This window comes from Sus scrofa, chromosome 4 (assembly GCF_000003025.6).
Source record: "Sus scrofa isolate TJ Tabasco breed Duroc chromosome 4, Sscrofa11.1, whole genome shotgun sequence".
Classification (NCBI taxonomy): Eukaryota; Metazoa; Chordata; class Mammalia; order Artiodactyla; family Suidae; genus Sus; species Sus scrofa.
The window spans coordinates 81,168,422-81,186,263 of NC_010446.5; the positions used below are offsets into that span (position 1 = coordinate 81,168,422).

Genomic DNA, 17,842 nt, shown 5'->3' on the forward strand with positions numbered 1-17,842 from the left:
TATTTTATTCTTTGATGCAATTATACATAGGATTGTTTTTGTTACATTGAAGTAAATGAGGTCTTGAAGTCCCTTACTTTTACAGTATTATTTCCCCTTTAGGGTCTGTTAATATTTGCTTTATATGTTTGGGTGCTCCTGTGTGTGGTGCATATTTATAAACATGTTGTATTGACCCCTTTATCATTATATAATGCCCTTCTTTGTCTCTTAGTACAGTCTTTGTTTTCAAATCTATTTTATCTGATGTAAGTATAGCTATCCCAGCCTTCTTTTGGTTTTCATGTGTGTAGTACATCTTTTTGCATTTCTTCACTCACTTTCAGTCTGTGGATGTTCTTACACCTGAAGTGAGTCTCTTGTGGCATCATGTAGCATATAGATGAGTCCTTTGGTTGGAGTATTCAGATTCTCCAAGAATTTGGTTAGAGAATCGTCTACAGCTATACCACCCTGAATGCATCCATCTCATCTGATCTCAGACACTAAGTAGGGTTGGGCCTGGTTAGTACTTGGATGAAGACTACCTGGGAATACTGGGCTGAGCTCTTGGGAGGACTCTGTGCCCTTTGGTCCAGGCAGGAGCCAGCAGCCATCATGGACAGATCTAAAATCTTCTATAGCAATTTAAGAGTAATCCTATGTTATTTCCACTGTTGTCTGTTTAATTTCATTTTTATTGTATTCTTTTTTTTTTTTAAAAGAATCAGGCTGTGATGGATTGGGAGGGGAAATATTGGTCCTTGAGCACAGATAAGTTGAGAGCTACTGACCTAGAACACATTATCTAAGAAATGAAGTTCTAAGAAGGCACAGTCTGATTGCAGCCCAGCTGCTTATGTACAGGGGAAGAGAGAGACAGTATGGTTGTTTACACTCATTACCCAATTCACTCCTAGGTATTACTGGGCCTGCGTGATACCAGCGATTCCATTGTGGTAATTACTCTTCACAGTTTAGCAGTGCTGGTCTCTTTACTTGGACCAGAGGTGGTTGTTGGAGGAGAAAGAAGCAAGATCTTCAAACGCACTGCCCCAAGTTTTACTAAAACTATGGACCTTTCCCCAGAAGGTAAGAATGACTAAAAGGCCTAGTGTGGTGGTGTTTTAATTTATTAGATTTTAATTTTAATTAATAGATTTTTATAAAAGTAATACACATGGATTATATTCAAATGATACAGAGAAAAAATTGAGTAATTTCTTTCTCAACTCCTGGGACATCTAAAGTAACCAACCTTATGGTTTAGCAAGAACTCTTTCATCCCTTTAAGTCCACAGAGATACTCAGGTGTGTATTTACACACCCACACCTGTGCACAGGTCTACAACTTTTTTTTTTGTATAGTAACTTGTCATGGGCATATTTCCAGGTCAGTAAGTAATTGCCTTATATTAGGGATTTTTTTGGTGTTTGTTGTTGTTGCCAGCTGTCTAATATTTTATTGAATATAATTATTTCAGTGACTTCCCTCTTGGTGGCTATTACATCCATCTCTGGATTTCTTACTGGGTCAGAGAATTAAATTATCCATTAAATTTAATTATTTATTAAATTAAATACCCTAAATTAATAATTACAATTTAATTTTAATTATTATTTAATATTACTACTCAATTATTTATCAAATTGTAATAGATATTGTCAGTTTCCAGAAATGCTGTAGCTACTTTTACCAATACTAGATGTTTAAGTTCTTTTGATTTTGATGGCCCATTAAGTGAAAGCTTTTGATTTTTTTTAGTTACTTTAAAAATCAAGGAAAAAAAATCCTTATATCTGGTATGTTACCATTGAATGTTATATGGGAAGTAGCAATGATTTCTGGTCTTTATAGACTATAAGAGTCAGGAATAAGAATTTGGCATCAATACTGTCATGGCCTCTTTGCTCCCTTGTGTATCCTGAGGGATGCTGGCCTTGTTATGAAGATCTCTAATTCAGTTCTCAGTGATACTGGAGAGCATGGCAACAGTTATTAGTAGAAAAGAACTATCAGATAGATTGTGCTCTAATTTTGATGACAAGATAATTTTTAAAGCAAACACTGACTTCCTCAAGTTCTGAAGAGAGTTCAGCTTTTCCTTGGTGCTAATGAATCAGTGTCGTTGTGGCTCCAAGGGGCTTGAAGAGGAGGGTGATGTAGAAGCTCTCGCTTCATCAGCCTTGAAATGTCCATATATCAAACTGAGTAAGGTCTGTGTTTCCAGTTTTTTTTTAGCAGATCAAACTGTAGGTGAGAAATTTATATTTCATACCAGAGGAATTTCTGGCAGAAAAGGGCAGGTATAGTTTCGAGATACCTTCTTTTGTCTTTTCAGGGCTGCACCTGTGGCATGTGGAGGTTCCCAGGCTAGGGGTCTAATTGGAGCTGTAGCTGCCGGCCTACACCACACCCACAGCAATGCGGGATCCTTAATCCACTGAGTGAGGCCAGGTATCGAACCCACAACTGCATGGTTCCTAGTCGGATTTGTTAACCACTGCGCCACCAAGGGAACTCCAGGCAGCTTTACATGTTGAATTACCAAAAGTCCCCACTCTCAACATCTGTTTTACTTAGTAGATGGAGTTTTCTAGTTCTAGACATTGTATATACTCATCTGGATTGCTCTATATAATGAACAGAAACTGAAATGGCACCAAAGAGCAAGAACAGATGACTTTTTATTAAAATTGATTTTCCTGAAAACTTTGCAAGCCTTCGAATCCCACTGAGTTGGCACATCAGGCTCTTCATCCAAGACAGCTGGGAGTTCTCGTGGCTGCCCACATTCCAGGTTTACAGTAGAGAGAGGTCCTTCTTTGGAAGGACATGGAGCACTGCTGGGGGAGGGCCATGTATGAAGGAGGTACTCTGAGACCTTTTCTTCCCATCTGTTCTTTTGCAGTTTACTTGCATGGTCAGACTTAAGAATAAGGGCTGACATCGAACTTTGTGAAAAGTGTACCTAAGGGAAATAAGTCTGCATGAACAAGAGTTAGGGAAGACAATTTAGAAAAGAGGACATTTTGGAGTTCCTGTCGTGGCGCAGTGGTTAACGAATCTGACTAGGAACCATGAGGTTGCGGGTTCGGTCCCTGCCCTTGCTCAGTGGGTTAAGGATCCGGCGTTGCTGTGAGCTGCGGTGTAGGTTGCAGACGCGGCTCTGGCGTAGGCCAGTGGCTACAGCTCCTATTAGACCCCTAGCCTGGGAACCTCCATATGCCTCGGGAGCGGCCCAAGAAATAGCACAAAAAAAAAAAAAAAAAAGAAAAAAGAAAGAAAGAGGACATTTTGTAAGAAATATTAGGACTTTAGCAGGGAGGACAGTGGCAGAAATAAGCAAGAGGGTCGAGGGCTTGCAGAGTTCAGACTTGGGTGGGGAGGGGAAATGTGGCTTCTGATGACTTAACCCAGGCTATCCCCTTCACCCTTACTTTCTAAGGCAGAGGAAGTATTTAGTTACAATTTGGGTTAGAAACCTTTTGACCAATACCCACTCTTGAGTATGAACTTTGAGATAAACTTTTAAAGACGGCATTTTCTTAAAAACATGTTTCTTTTCCCAGTAGGGAGTTAAATGTCCATAACCTACAGTTTACCCATTTTAACCATTTTTAAGTGTAGAGTTCTGTGGCATTAAGTACATTCACACTGGTGTGCTTATACTTTTTATTCTTGAAAGTAAGTAGAATCAATTATAGTTTTAAATCACCAAGATGCTTTTAGACTGTTAGCCTTTATAACTAGGTGTCCTAGAGGTTTTCTCTGTCTACTGCAACTGCTCAGCCAGTACTTGAATCCCTTCTATTGCATCACCACCATGTGGACACTCAGCCTGTAGGACAGGCAATCCCTTCTGTAGTAGGTATGCTCCTTTCAATATTGGAGATGCCCTCTCCCTGCAGCTTCTCTTTTGTGTTAAATGTACCGCTTTCCTTTAACTGTTGCTCACCTAACATGTGACAGACAAGCAATTTACTATCACTTTCATTTTTTGGAGTTTTTCTTTATCTTCAGATTCTCCCATGCATGTCACCTGCAGCCAGCACAGTCAGATCGCGCCAGTCTTGAAGAAGCCCTCCTCTGGCATATTTCCTAAATGTCTCTCTTCCGGCAACATGCCCATCAACAGCAAGAAGCACACACAGCGAGGTTACTACAGTACTCTTTTACAGACAGGTAGATTTATTAAATTTACATAGCTGTTCCACTGCTTGGGTGAATGTTTCCTGAGTAGTAAGGTTAAATTCTGGAAACTTAAGAGCACTTTGGGAATATTGAGACTTATTTCTCTCATTTATAATGATATAATCAGCTTGGTCCATCTTTTTTCCCTGGACTGTAGGTTATATACCTGTCTCTTCTTCATAACTGGTGAAGACATTGCTTGAATTCTTTTTTGCACCAGCTACTTTACTTGAGGACCTTCCAAATTGTATCAAAAAATGATAGTTCTGGAAGATGTTAATAGGCGTGCAATGAAAGAAGAGTTCTGTGGTTAAATAAATCTGGGCAATTTAATACAGAGTCAGACCACAGTGCACAAGGCTTCAGTGACTTGATTAAACTTAAGAAAATCTGTTTTAAATGCGGATATGTTGGGTTAGGCAAACTTATTTGAGCATGTAACACTTTTTCAGGGTATACATAATTAACATCCTGAGGGTAACACTGCCTGGCTTAGAACATGTCTATATTTGTTTATAGACAATAATCCTAATAAATGGTATGTTTGAATGTTTAGTAAAGCTTTAGCTGCTCCAACTGGTTGTTGCTTGGTGCTTCCATCAGATTATAGTTTAAATATTTATTTAACTTACAGCTTTGTGGGTTTATATTCTACTGAGATACCTTGTAGTTTAGTGTACCTGTAGTTTAGTGTACCTGGATATTTCTAAGGAACTGGATCTATGCATTTCTTTGTTGATGTCTTTTTAGAAAGGGCCGCGCCCACAGCATATGGAGGTTCCCAGGCTAGGGGTCCAATTGGAGCTGAAGCTGCTGGCCTACAACGCCACAGCAACACTGGATCTGAGCCACGTCTGTGACTTACACCACAGCTCATGGCAATGCTGGATCCTTAACCCACTGAGTGAGGCCAGGGATTGAACCCGCATCCTCATGGATGCTAGTTGGGTTCACTAACCACTGAGCCACAATGGGAACTCCTATACATTTTTCTTTCTCCTAAATATATTTTTGCTTGCTCTTAACCAGCATTTTATGAGAGTAATTCTTACACATGTCCCCCACAGGTGATCAATTTTCTCAGCCTATGAAATTTCCCATCAATGGAATCTCAGATGTGAAAATTACCTTGGGGGACAGTGACAAGTTCCCATCAAGTTCTAAAAAGTCTGAGGAGTGGCCTGACTGGAGTGAGCCTGAGGAGACCGAGAACAAAACTGTCAGCATAGAGATTTGTCCCACGGAACCCTACGCTGCTGCCAGGGCCCCACTCACCAACCTGAATGCAGAGGAGGAGAGGTGGGATGACTTTAAGCCCAGCAGCTTAGATGCTGAAATAAACCTAGAAGGTGGAATCACGGCTGCAAGACCTGTTACCTCAGGGGAACAAAAGGCCATTCCTGCTTTGCTTCCACTGACTCAAGAAGCCAAGCCTTCAAAATCAAGCCTGCCCCCAAAGACCAGTCTTGCACAAAGCAGGGATGATGCAGACCAAACCAAGACAACGAAAGTGTGGTCACAAGAAAGGCAGCTTAAGGTTCCATCACAACTTGGTTTAGGAGAGGAGTTTACCATTCAGGTGAAAAAGAAGCCAGTAAAAGATCCTGAGTTGGACTGGTTTGCTGATATGATCCCAGAAATTAAACCTTCAGCTGCTATTCTTATTTTACCTGAAATAAGGACAGAAACAGTGGTTCCCAACAAGGATAATGTCTCATCAGTGATGCACTTTTCCTCAAAATTTGCTGCAGCAGAAATTAGTGAGGTGAGGATTATTAAATTGTGCTACTAGTTAAACATGCTGTTTTCCTAGTGAGAGAAAGACCATGTACACAATTGATTAACATGATTAAGGAGAAAATGATTACCTACTTCCTATAAATGGCATCTTTCCCTCTCCAGGAAAAAAAAAAAAAAAAAAAAAAAATGGGCTACTTACTACAATAATATTCTTATTTGAAAAAGGGATTAAAACCAAAATATGGTATCATCAGACTAGTTTTATTGGATTATGTGGTCCCTGGAAAGTTACCTTCCAATGTTGTGGTTTTGTAATACTGTAACCAAAGTAATGCTATTTTTCAGCTTCCTGTTATAGTAAATTATTTTCCTCAGCAAAGGAAATGTTATTCTGGCATCAAAAGACATGCTGGACCTCTTTCAGATGCCTGAGCTTTCAAATCTGAACACGATTTGTTTCAACAGGTTGTCCTTGATTTGCTTTTTCTTGTTGCAGGAGGAGTCTGCAGGCTGGGGAGAAGAAGGGGATCTGAACTGGGAAGACAATAACTGGTGACAACCAGTGTGAGTTATGCTTTAGGAAAAAGGATTCCTTAAAAAAAAAAAAAAAAAAAAAAAAAAAAAATCGAATACCTCAACAGCAGGCTCTACAGACAAGAAAACCCAAAAGCATCCTGTTTTTCTCATACCGGGAGCTCTTTTTCCAGTCTGTGCCAACAGAAGTGTGAGACCTGGAGTGCTGGCCCGGAGCCCTAGGTGGCGAAGAGGTTCACAGCCCTTCTCAGAGGAAGAGCCTGTGCGTCTGACTGAGGCCAGTTTCTGTGACGAGCAAGTGGCTGTGGAAAGGATGAACTTACCGCTTTTTTACAGAACAATTCCGGAAGTAAAGAAAATAAATACAGAAATTCAAGCTGATTAGCTTAATTTTGTGCCATTTCTTTGTCAGAAGAGTAAGCTCTATTATAAAATACAACTTGCTGAAAAAAATTTTAGCTATAAAATATATAAATGATTTTAAATTGCTAAGGTTTCCTTAGGCAGCTTATTTATTTGTTTACAGATGTACTACCTGAGTGGCCCCATGGGAACCTGGGCAGTTGCTGACTGTTCCACCTGTTATTACCTTGTACCAAAGTTCTTAATGAGAAATACCCCCCACAATCCTGTTCTCTAAATGTCCAATAAAAACTATTTTCACTAGATTCAAATTTATAAAAGTTTTATGTGTTGGGAAATGTACTAACATAATTACATCAACACTTTGATTTACAAAATATACTGTAGGACAACAAAAAAATCATACCTAGCTCTACTGAGTGAAAATGGTCCAGTCCATTCAATTTTTACCCTAGAAAACATGACATTTCAGCTTATCAATCCTTTCTTGGAGTGTCTCCATTTTCACAAGAAGCCAGTCTGGAGGAGGAGACTTTTGCAGTAATAACTCAATTGCCTCCAAGGCCCCTGTGGCTGCTTGCAGTGCTGACCTGTACTCTTCTTCCAAGGAACACTCATGACGGGCTCTTTTCACATAAGGCTGGTAAGTGAAAAAAACATGCAATGCTGTGATACCCATTCCAAAATGATAAAAAAAAAAAACTCAAAAAACCCCCAAAACCAAAAAACTTTGGACTAGAGTAAAACTTACAAGGACAAATTCTAAAACTAAAGTTTTACATGAAAATTTCATATTAGTCACAGGTTCGCAAGGGCAGGAGGGCAACCTCCTCCCGCCATCATCTGAAGAGAGGTGAAGGCATTTTTGGTTTGTCACAGGGATGCAGGGTGATAACTACCGTTAATGCTCAAGGTCCAAGGTCTGAGAAGTGCTGCCTTGTCCAATAACAGTTTGTATTCTTTAGACATATGATCTGTTCTTAGAAAAAGCCCCCAAGTAAGAATTTTATAAAGGCTTCCTCTTTTCTTTCTAATGCTAAGTTTAAAATGATGTTTTGGAGCCAGTTTGGTAAATTGGTAAATTTCTAACATCACTGAACCAAGAGAGGGAGGAAGGGTTGGTTGGGGCCAAGACATTTTTTATAATCAGTCTTCCTACCGAAGGTCATAATGCAGAAATTCTTGAGGGCTTATTTACACTACTTAAAAATTTAACTGTATAGGTTTAAAGCATAAATGTTATGTATCTTGAAAACAAGTTATTTTTATTAGAGTACTAAGTATTACCATTCTAAATATACTATTAGTGCTCAAAACAATTTTGATTTTCCTTAGGTGTTAGATGTCTGCCTTTTAATAGGAAGATGTGATTTCTAGACAATGCTAAAAATTCTTACAGTACTTTGATGAATGAGGCAAAGGATCACGCTAAACATTCTGGAAGGTAAGTTTGGTTTTCTCCTGTGGTTCGGAAAGCACTGCATTTGTAGCATCACTGGTATAAATATGTAACTTTCCCAAAGGTTACTACAAATAACTGAAAGTTATAATTTCTTATTAAAACCTGACCCACAACAAAAAGCAGTCCATACCTGTAAAGATGACCTCTTTGCTTCTTCTACAGTAACTTTAGCAAAGGGCTTCCAGAAAATACCTTTTTCCTGTTTGATACGTTCCACTCTGGCAGCTGTAGTTTCATTTACAAACCCCATCTGCCAGAGAACATGAAAAGTCAAGTAAACATCAACATGTTACTCCCTAAGGCCAAAATGCTGAGTGTTAAACTTCTGGCTTAGCCTGTGAACAAGGCAAATTTTGGGAGTGAAATGGATCATGAGTGTAATTTGGGTAAAATTATTCTACGGTGTGCTCCCTCCCTATAGAAAAGTGGTAATGGGAGTTCCCGTCGTGGCGCAGTGGCTAACAAATCCGACTAGGAACCATGAGGTTGTGGGTTCGATCCCTGCCCTTGCTCAGTGGGTTAACGATCCGGCGTTGCCGTGAGCTGTGGTGTAGGTTGCAGACGTGGCTCGGATCCCGCGTTGCTGTGGCTCTGGCATAGGCCGGTGGCTACAGCTCCAATTCGACCCCTAGCCTGGGAACCTCCATATGCCGCGGGAGCGGCCCAAGAAATAGCAACAACAACAGCAACAAAAATAAATAAATAAATAAATAAAGTACTTAAGCATAATTCACTTTCTCCTAGTGTTCTAAATTTGTGGTTTAACTGCTCTATTAATGTTTCAGGTAGCCTTTAACTTACATCCTAACACTATCCCCATGCAAGTTTCAAAGCACGCACAAATATGGGAGCTGTTATGATTCGATGTTTGGTCACTATTTGGAAAAGTTAAGTCAATGCAGAAAAGCCATGCCTACATCAGCATGGTGAACATGATCCTCTCAGACCTATGGTTCTCCATGTGAATTCTAAGTATGATTACCAGGTGAGGGACCCTCGTCAGCCATCATACTGCCTGAATGACCAAAGCTACAGTGTCCCAAACTGCAGGCAGGGTGCCTCCAAGTGTTTTACTTCTGACTTGTGGTCCCAATTGCTCAATAACAGTGTCATCACTACACTAAGCATTGAAAAATTTAAGCTAACACAGTCAACTTGGTTATAATTTCAAAAAAAGGAACATGATAAAAAACAAATATGTACCGCTACTATTTTGATTCTATATAAATAAAATACCTTCTCCAGAAAAGATACAACTTTTTTCTTTGTTTCTTCAGAAGTGAGACACTGTGGAACAATCTCTTCATGATTTGTTTCCTATCAAAAGATTGATAAAACCAATGTCAATACAGTTCAACACCTTGCAAAGACAAGGACATGAGTTTTAAGAACTACCTTGACACTCAAGAGATAATAAGCTCATAGCTGTTTCAGGGTGCCTGAGGCTAATACGAGACATCCTGCACAAGTAGAGATCTGTGAGCTTTACTGACTTCTGCCCAGTCCTCCCAACGTCTCTGGGCCCCTTTTGAGCACAGGCATTGACCGCACAACAGTGGGTAAGAGTAAAAGAGCAACCCAGGGCATGGTCACCTCTACGGAACTGAACTTAGAGGTCTGTGCTCATCAACCTAAACCCTATGGTAGTTGGAGATGAAATGTATTATCATTCAACGCCAGGAGTATGAGTTGGTGCACCAGGTTTGAATGCTTGTTCTGGTTGTTACTCTACTCATAGGAGCTTAGGAGAATCACTTCGCTTCTCTGGGCCTCATTTTTACATCCTGTACAATTTATGACTAGTTACTATCTCCTCTGGCAGAAAATTTATGACTAAGCAGCTCAAGATGTTTCTGGAATGTTTTGGAATATCTTGAGATATTAAAATATTTTAGAGGGCAGAATAGATCAGCCTTCTAATTACCTCAGCAAACTGAGTAAATGCCTCCAAGGTGTGTTGTTCAAGTAGCCAATTCCTGTCAGCTAGCAGTAAGGCAAAAATAGAAGATAGGTTGGGCAGAATTTTGTCCTAAAAAGAAAACCAAACCTTATTATATAGAGGAAAACCTCAGCAGAGTACATGCATTATTCTAATGTCAAGTTTCCATAATTCTGTCCCAGTGAACACGTGTTAAAAACATGTGAGGTCATATCACTCTTTTGCTCAAATCCTTTCAGTGGCTTCTCATTTCCCTCAGAGTAAAAACCAAAGTCTTTAAAACACCCTGCAAAGCCCCCCTGCCTCTGTGTGAGCTCTCCTATCAGGCGTGCTCCCAACTCGGGGACTTTCACCCAATGTTGCCCCAGGTACCTGCCTGGCTCCTCCCTCAGCTTCAGGTTTTACTCACAGGTCCCTGTGGAGAGGACCCCGGTGACTAATAAGCTTGATTTAAGGCTCTCCCCCACATACACATTTTTCCTTTTCCCTGCTTTATTTCTCTCAGTAGCACTCACCACCATCTAATACGCAATATATATCCCCACTTATATTAGTCTGTTGTCTCTCAATAGGTCAGTATTTATTAGTTTTGTTCACTGTTGAATCCCGTGATTAAAACAGTACCTGATACATAGCAAGAATAAATAATGAATTAAATGAATCAATCTCATCACATGGCTTTAAATGCCTCTTTCATGCTGAAGAATCCCCCAAAATTTCTTCAGACCTTAATTTCACTCCTGAGAACATGTAAGGTAATCTCTGCTAATAAAACATTTATTCCATAGGTTCTGGGCCTATCAGGATCCATAGCAAAACACTAATGAAGCAGCATTTTGGAATACATTGATTTTATGTCCAAAAGAAGATAGCTCAAATGCTAGCGTCTTTGAATAGTTTTGTCCAGAGAGTTGAAAAGAAGCTGTCAAGTCTACGCTTACCTCAAAACATAACCTTATGTGATGAAAACAAGTGGTATTGTTTATCTGTGAATAAGAGAGCCCTTTAGATACTAACCAGTTAAATTTTTGGTTTCAAAGATTTTAATCATGTACTGCGATAATGTCTACCCACCATGTTTTGTACGAAGTTCTCACCAGTGAACTCTTTATAATATCTCCTGTGGAGGTGGGGGAAAAAAGGCAATGGTCTAGAATTGTTGTTTTGACCTCAGTAATAAGGAAGGAAAAATTCAGCTTAGGAGGAAGACCTCGTTCTGCTATGAAGTATATCTTAAAATTCAGTAGAGGTGTACTGCCAGGCCTTTACAGTTTTAACAGTAATATTCATTTGTCAACTATATATAACTTGCAACACTTTCAAAAATATTATCTAGGAGTTATCTGGCAGCCTAGTGGTTAAGGACTCAACATTGTCACTGCTGTGGCTCAGGTTCAATCCCTTGCCCAGGAACTTCCACATGCCTCCAGCTGTGGCCAAAAAAAAAAAATACTTTTCTAAGAAACAGGCTCCTTTTCATGGATATAAAACCAAGAGAATAATTTTGATAAATTACCTAATTTTCTCATTATATACTATTCCCTAGAAGACATATTTTCCTTCCTTAGGAACTTTGTGTGCTAGAGCCAGACTAGGATCTAACACTACAGTCAACCACATAAATTACTGGTATGTCAACATATATTTTTCTAAAAGTAAATAACTTAAAATGAGTTCTATTTTGACAGTCACCCTCATCACAAAATATATTTTCCCCCTATTTTCACTGTCAACAATACACATATTTCCAGAAATTAAAGCCTAAAAATGCCTCAGAAACTCTTAGTTTTGTTAACATGGGAACAACAGAGTTGAGAGAGTATTACCTGGATAGCTGGAGGTATAAAAAGTTTTCCTAGAGAAGACAGAAAATCAAGAGCTGCCAAACGAACATGGTCAGGAGGCTCTAACTTAAGTAGTGAGGTCTGCAAAGATACTACCTAAAAGGAGCAAAGACCAAAAAAGAACAGTTATAAATGAAAACAAATGTTTTCCAAAAACAGGACTAAGATTTTGATGGATATATGGGAGGGGAAACAAAACCAAACCCAGAAGTCAACATTCCACAAAGCCTAAATTTCACAGGTAGAGTTTGGATAAAACCACTGTAAAAAAATAATGAAAAGGTCCATGTGTTTCTGAAAAACTATATATCAGTGCTCTTCTTTCAAATCTTTAAAAATTATTTTGTATTTTAAATTCTAGATAATAATAATTAAATTCCAGATAATAATAATAATAATGAGAGAAGTTCATTATTTAAAACACAGATTGGCAAACTTTCTGTAAAAGGCCACAGATGGTAAATATTTTAGGCCTTGCAGGCAACATGTTCCTTGTTGCATAACAAGGAACAAACTCTTAAAAATGTAAAAATTAACAAACTCTTAAAAATGTAAAAATCATCCTCAGCACTTAAGCTGAAAATAGGAGAACAGAATCTAGCCAGGAGGCCATAGTTTGCCAACCCTGATTTAAAAAGACACTGAGGGAGTTCCTGTCATGGCGCAGTGGTTAACGAATCTGACTAGGAATCATGAGGCTGCAGGTTCGATCCTTGGCCTTACTCAGTGGCTTAAGGATCCAGCATTGCCGTGAGCTGTGGTGTAGGTTACAGACACGGCTCGGATCCCGTGTTGCTATGGCTCTGGCGTAGGCCGGCGGCTACAGCTCTGATTCGACCCCTAGCCTGGGAACCTCCATATGCCGTGGTAGCGGTCCTAGAAATGGCAAAAAGACCAAAAAATAAGTAAATTAATAAAGAGACACTGAGGTAGCATCTATTAAGGAAGCCATGTCTAAATGAACAATTCACTTATGTTGAAATTTTAGAGTGTTAGTTATTTGGATTTTTTAAAAGGTAGGCACAGTTACAACAAAACCATCAGTATTTAGTTTTTCAAAAACGAATATTAGAATCTTGATAATCAACATAACTTGAATGAACTATTTTGCTATATTCTCATTCTCTATAATTTAGTAATCCATGGTGCAAATGTAGTAATTAAAACTGTACCTTAAGTAGTAAATATTTGTTAATGCTAAGTTCCTTATGCACACAACCACTAACCAGAGCTACCAAAAACAGTGTTGCTAGTTCCACTTTCTGTAATACGCCATGACAGGGTTATTACTTCTTCCATCAAACTCCGAGATAAGAAGGGTGAGCTTTACTGACTAAACAGTTGTTTCTTAAGTGACTGTGAGCTTAAGCCAACTTTTGAATTAGGAGATCAGGTCTGTCCTGGATGGACTCATTCCAAAGCCCCAGATCACTTCAGGTGAGATGAAGGCCTTTTCCCCCTTTCCCCTCTCCATCACTTAGAACCTCCAAATGGGAGGCATACCTGAGGCAACACCGCAAGGATCCCCTAGTGCTTCTCCCTGGCGCAGCCATGTGAGCTGGAGGCCAGAGAGAAAATTCAGGAGCATTCTTCCTTCAGTCACTTTATTTCTTCAAAGAAACAATGAGGATTATTCCTATGCCCATGTTGGTTATATTCCACACTCCCACAACTGCTGGTACGCCTTTGAAAACGTTACGAATGCAGGATTCACACGCGAACGATGACTCCTAACCTAAAGGATTTTTCTTGAGCCGCCAACAGCAACAACAAAAAAGTTTTGACTCTTCAGTATCAGGGAAAGGGAGAAGAACAGATAAAGGCTGAATTAACAGCCCAGTATACTAACAATATTCTAGTAGAAGCAATAAAGAAGAAATAAGATATCCCTGGAAGAAAAGAATGTTACCTTTATGTTCAGTTCAACAAGAAGACTGAGCAAGAAATCATTAAAAAAGATTTTTGAGGAAGTTATTTTAAGTCACAGCAGTTTAACAACTTTCTCAAGCAAAGTATCAACTTGCTCACTACTATTCTTACCTGACTTATCAGCTGAGGATCTAGAGTTTGAGTGAAAAATCCCAGCAGTGGAAGTAAAAGGCTGAGTGTCTGTTGAACATAAGGTTGACTTGTTACCTTAAATAAGAAGCATAAAATAATTCTGGTAAAAATTTTCAATTACATGAGAAGAGCAATATACCAGGCAATATGCTGAGCACTTTATTACCTTATTCTAACTCTATGAGGTGGATATTATTACCCTCACTTTACTAATAAGAAAAAGGGGCAGGGAAGTTAAATAATTTGCTCTAGATCACACAGCTTGGAGAAAGCAGAGCCATGTTTCAAACACAGATTTAACGCAGATGGGGATCTAATTACTTGTATCTGTAACTGTAAAGCTTCTTATTACTTAATCTTTAAGAAGACTAAAAAGAATTCCTATTCTTTTATCCACAGTTGTTGTTGCAATCATGATATTGTAAGCTATATCACCAGCAGAGATTCTCAATATTTACTGAATGATTTGTGAGGATCAGGGGAAAGCACTTTGAAGTCAAAATGCTGCAGTAGGAAAATCTGACCATAAACTTTAATGATAAAACATCATCTGCAAAACATTTCTGTTATTTCCCAAATGGGAATGTTGCCTTCAGCTTCCACTGGCTGGCACAATCAGAGGTCACACATTTATTTCTATTTAATCAAAGCAAATGTCATATTTAGATATTTAACTAAATGTGATTTTTTAATTACTGTAACCTGGGGGACATATCATTCTAATTCAAGCTTGGCTTTTTGGCTTTTCTAGGAAAGAGGAATACAAATTAGCCACATCCATTCACTTGCCCTTTCTACTTTTAACCCATATCTCTATCTCCATTGCCCAAAAGATTTCATAGAAGTTCCTAGAATCACAAAAAAAGCTACACTAGCCAAAGAGAAAAGAAAACAACAGGAGAAGATATATATTTTTTTAGGGTCCAAATGGTCTTAAAAATAGACTGTCATTTTACTAGGTTCTAGTTTTACTAATAAAATTCTATCACACTCTTAAATTGGCTGAAAGAGTACAAAAAAGTTCTAATCACAAGTTCTAGCAAGCACCTAAAGAAGTGCACATTTACTCTACAGAGAAATTTCCGCCCCTCCCTTTTTCTCAGTATTTCACTTGTTCTTGAGGGAAATGATCAGTTGCTTTCCTTACCAGTTTAATGTTTAAAAGAGCCCAAAGCTGATTCCCAATGTCCTTAACCACAGTTTGCTGTCCAATATCCAGAGCTTCACTAGCAGAATTACATACAGCAAGCAAAGCAGAGAGCACAGTGTTCTAAAGGGGAGAGACAGGGGAAGGACCAGAGTTTAGATACCAGGCTAAAGGAGTGGGAGCCCAACTATCTGGAGGTTATGAGTTACTTATAGTAAGTCTTCATAAAAGCCCAGGGAGAATTATATTTTTAAGACCCGAAGCCGTCTTTTCAGCTATTTCTTTAACACATGTATATTCTGCTAAAACTCATTTTTTTTCTTACACACAGAAACATCTGATTAATCTTTCTAAATAAACACTTTTTTCCTTTCAGGTTGAAAATTTAACAAAATGGGAACAGCATCATATTTTTATAAATAGGTTTGATACATATGTCAAGCTAATTTATAATATTCATCAACTAAAAATTTTTTTTCACATTACACACTTAGCATTCTTTTAAATTTACTAGATTATTATTGCTCGTTTTATGATTAAGCTTCAAAATTTCTCAGCAACACTGTATCCAATAATCAACCGTAGTACTTTAGGAAGTACACTGTCTAGACTTTGAAACTAAAAATAATTTTTCCTGGATTCACTCTTATCTAGATATCAACTCTTTCTCTGGCCAGGAATGGGGTTGGTTGGGGTGTGGATAAAGTAAAGTGAGGCCATATGAGAATGTAACAATCAGTAATTCTGCTTTTAATCCATCATACTTCAACAACCACATTTAATTTTATGTAATTACTTTATGTAATTACCACACAGCTTTTATGATTTACTTAATCCCTTTTATAAATAAACATGTTAAATGCCCCGGCTGAACTAAAGTTTCAGTCATAGAGCAAAGATTTATTGAATTTTAGAAAATAGGTGCTTTCAATTTATCTTATACAAGACTTTTTGTTTTACTATAGAAATCTGTGCACAATAAATGCAAACCTAAACAATTTCACCTAGTCCTATTTAGCTATTTAATAGGTTTCCCCAAATAAAGGCATATAAAAATTTATATTTCCTTTTGATACATTGTAAATGTTTTAAATTACAATGTTTAAATTACAAATGTTTTAAATTAAATTAAATTGATGACTATGGTCAAGTGCCATTATATAACAAAGTATCAAAACATTTATACTCAGTATAGAAATATAAGCCCTAAGAAAACCCTTAAGAAGTCATAATTTAAAGTTGCAAATAGGACCCCAACACCTTGAATGCCCTGTCCCCATCTTTGCTTGATTTTTTTCTATTTATCACAAACTGATATATGATATATATATGTGTATATATATTTACTACTTCTTTAACTGTCCACAGCTAAGTTAGAATGTAGGTCCATGAGAGCAGGAACTTTTGTTTTGTTCCCTGGTATGTCACTGATGCCTAAAACACAGCTTGGTACATGTAAGCACTTAAAATATGCTGAATGAATGAATGAATAAATAAGAGTGTACAAAAAAACACTCAACTACATGTAGTATATTCCTTTTTTTTACTTATTCTTTTTTATTCCATTATTTTAAGAGGGAGCATTCTAAGTAGGTACACATATGCTCAGAATAGGTTTGCATCAAATGAGGGTCGTACATCAAAAAGAAGAATGTCTGCCTAATCCAGAGATACTTCAGCAAAAATACTACAAATAAAGTATTTCATGTTGTTCCAGTGTGTCTTGAGCTAAAAACGCCCTCCTGCCTAACATAATTTACATCAATCAAGATAATACTATGTTTCTCACATTTCTAGAAACTCTAGAAATGTAAAACTCTTCCTAGGTTCTAACCTGAGGGCACAAACTGTGTAACACATCCTCAGTAACTAAAACAGTGCTTAATAAACAGCTGTTGAAGGAAGAAGGAAGCCCAACAAAATCATCCTACCAGAGACTCAAGTTCTCCCACTGTGCGACTGCTGCCTAGCCATTTCCTGCACTGTGCAATGCCGACTCTGCTGACCTCATGTGCAGTTTGTTTCCTGAGCTCAGCAGGTAAAGCCTGAAAGGAGATATATTGCCACAGAAGCAGATTTTCTGCGTCTTTTGGGGAAAATTTCTGGATAAACTCCACCTGAAATGAATTGTTAAAGAAACAACAGTAACATAAGACTGTCTAATAGATACACCAAAGCAAAGGATTAGCTTCCACATTTAATATTTTTAAAGTTTTTAACTGAATAGCAGTATCACAAGGTACCAGTCAAGGTATCTTAAATGAACATATGCATCATTATTTTTGCTATTGTTGCATGTTTCCAAAATGAAAAGACACCGGTTGAGGAGAGCATGATATAAATGCATTTAAAAATATTAAAAAATGTCTTTCATTATCAGTCATGTCAGCTATCTTATACACTCCTATTCAGTAAGTCTATTATTTTCCCAAGAATTTGTGTAGTCATCACCTTGCACAGCTAAGTCAAAAGTAATATTCCAAAATATGCCTAAAAGAATGCTTTAGCCAACCTCTGTAGTTTAAGACTCAGCTGACTATCAGAGAACTCAAAGAAGCAAAGGTCGTAGGTTCAGTTT

General features: G+C 38.1%; 2 protein-coding genes across 10 annotated transcripts in view; one reads left to right on the forward strand and one right to left on the reverse strand.

Annotated features, from left to right (window-relative positions):
* The window catches only part of SCYL3 (SCY1 like pseudokinase 3), a 41,503-nt gene extending 34,387 nt beyond the window's left edge, over positions 1-7,116 (forward strand). For 7 of the 9 annotated variants that reach the window (XM_001927973.6, XM_013996785.2, XM_005663107.3 and 4 more), the window contains 4 exons: positions 900-1,071; positions 4,004-4,165; positions 5,242-5,939; positions 6,411-7,116. In XM_001927973.6, coding sequence (XP_001928008.1) covers positions 900-1,071; positions 4,004-4,165; positions 5,242-5,939; positions 6,411-6,470 — 1,092 coding nt within the window. In that variant the 3' untranslated portion in view covers positions 6,471-7,116. The remainder of the gene's footprint in view (positions 1-899; positions 1,072-4,003; positions 4,166-5,241; positions 5,940-6,410) is intronic. The other 2 variants (XM_021089433.1, XM_013996786.2) reach the window with 1 other exon arrangement.
* C4H1orf112 (chromosome 4 C1orf112 homolog) overlaps positions 6,490-17,842 on the reverse strand; it is a 41,184-nt gene continuing 29,831 nt past the window's right edge. Inside the window, exons 17-24 of the mRNA XM_001928004.6 lie at positions 17,196-17,381; positions 15,265-15,387; positions 14,097-14,192; positions 12,039-12,152; positions 10,198-10,302; positions 9,510-9,590; positions 8,404-8,523; positions 6,490-7,451 (exon numbers count right to left, since the gene is read on the reverse strand). Of these exons, the coding sequence (XP_001928039.4) occupies positions 7,263-7,451; positions 8,404-8,523; positions 9,510-9,590; positions 10,198-10,302; positions 12,039-12,152; positions 14,097-14,192; positions 15,265-15,387; positions 17,196-17,381 (1,014 nt within the window). The 3' untranslated portion in view covers positions 6,490-7,262. The remainder of the gene's footprint in view (positions 7,452-8,403; positions 8,524-9,509; positions 9,591-10,197; positions 10,303-12,038; positions 12,153-14,096; positions 14,193-15,264; positions 15,388-17,195; positions 17,382-17,842) is intronic.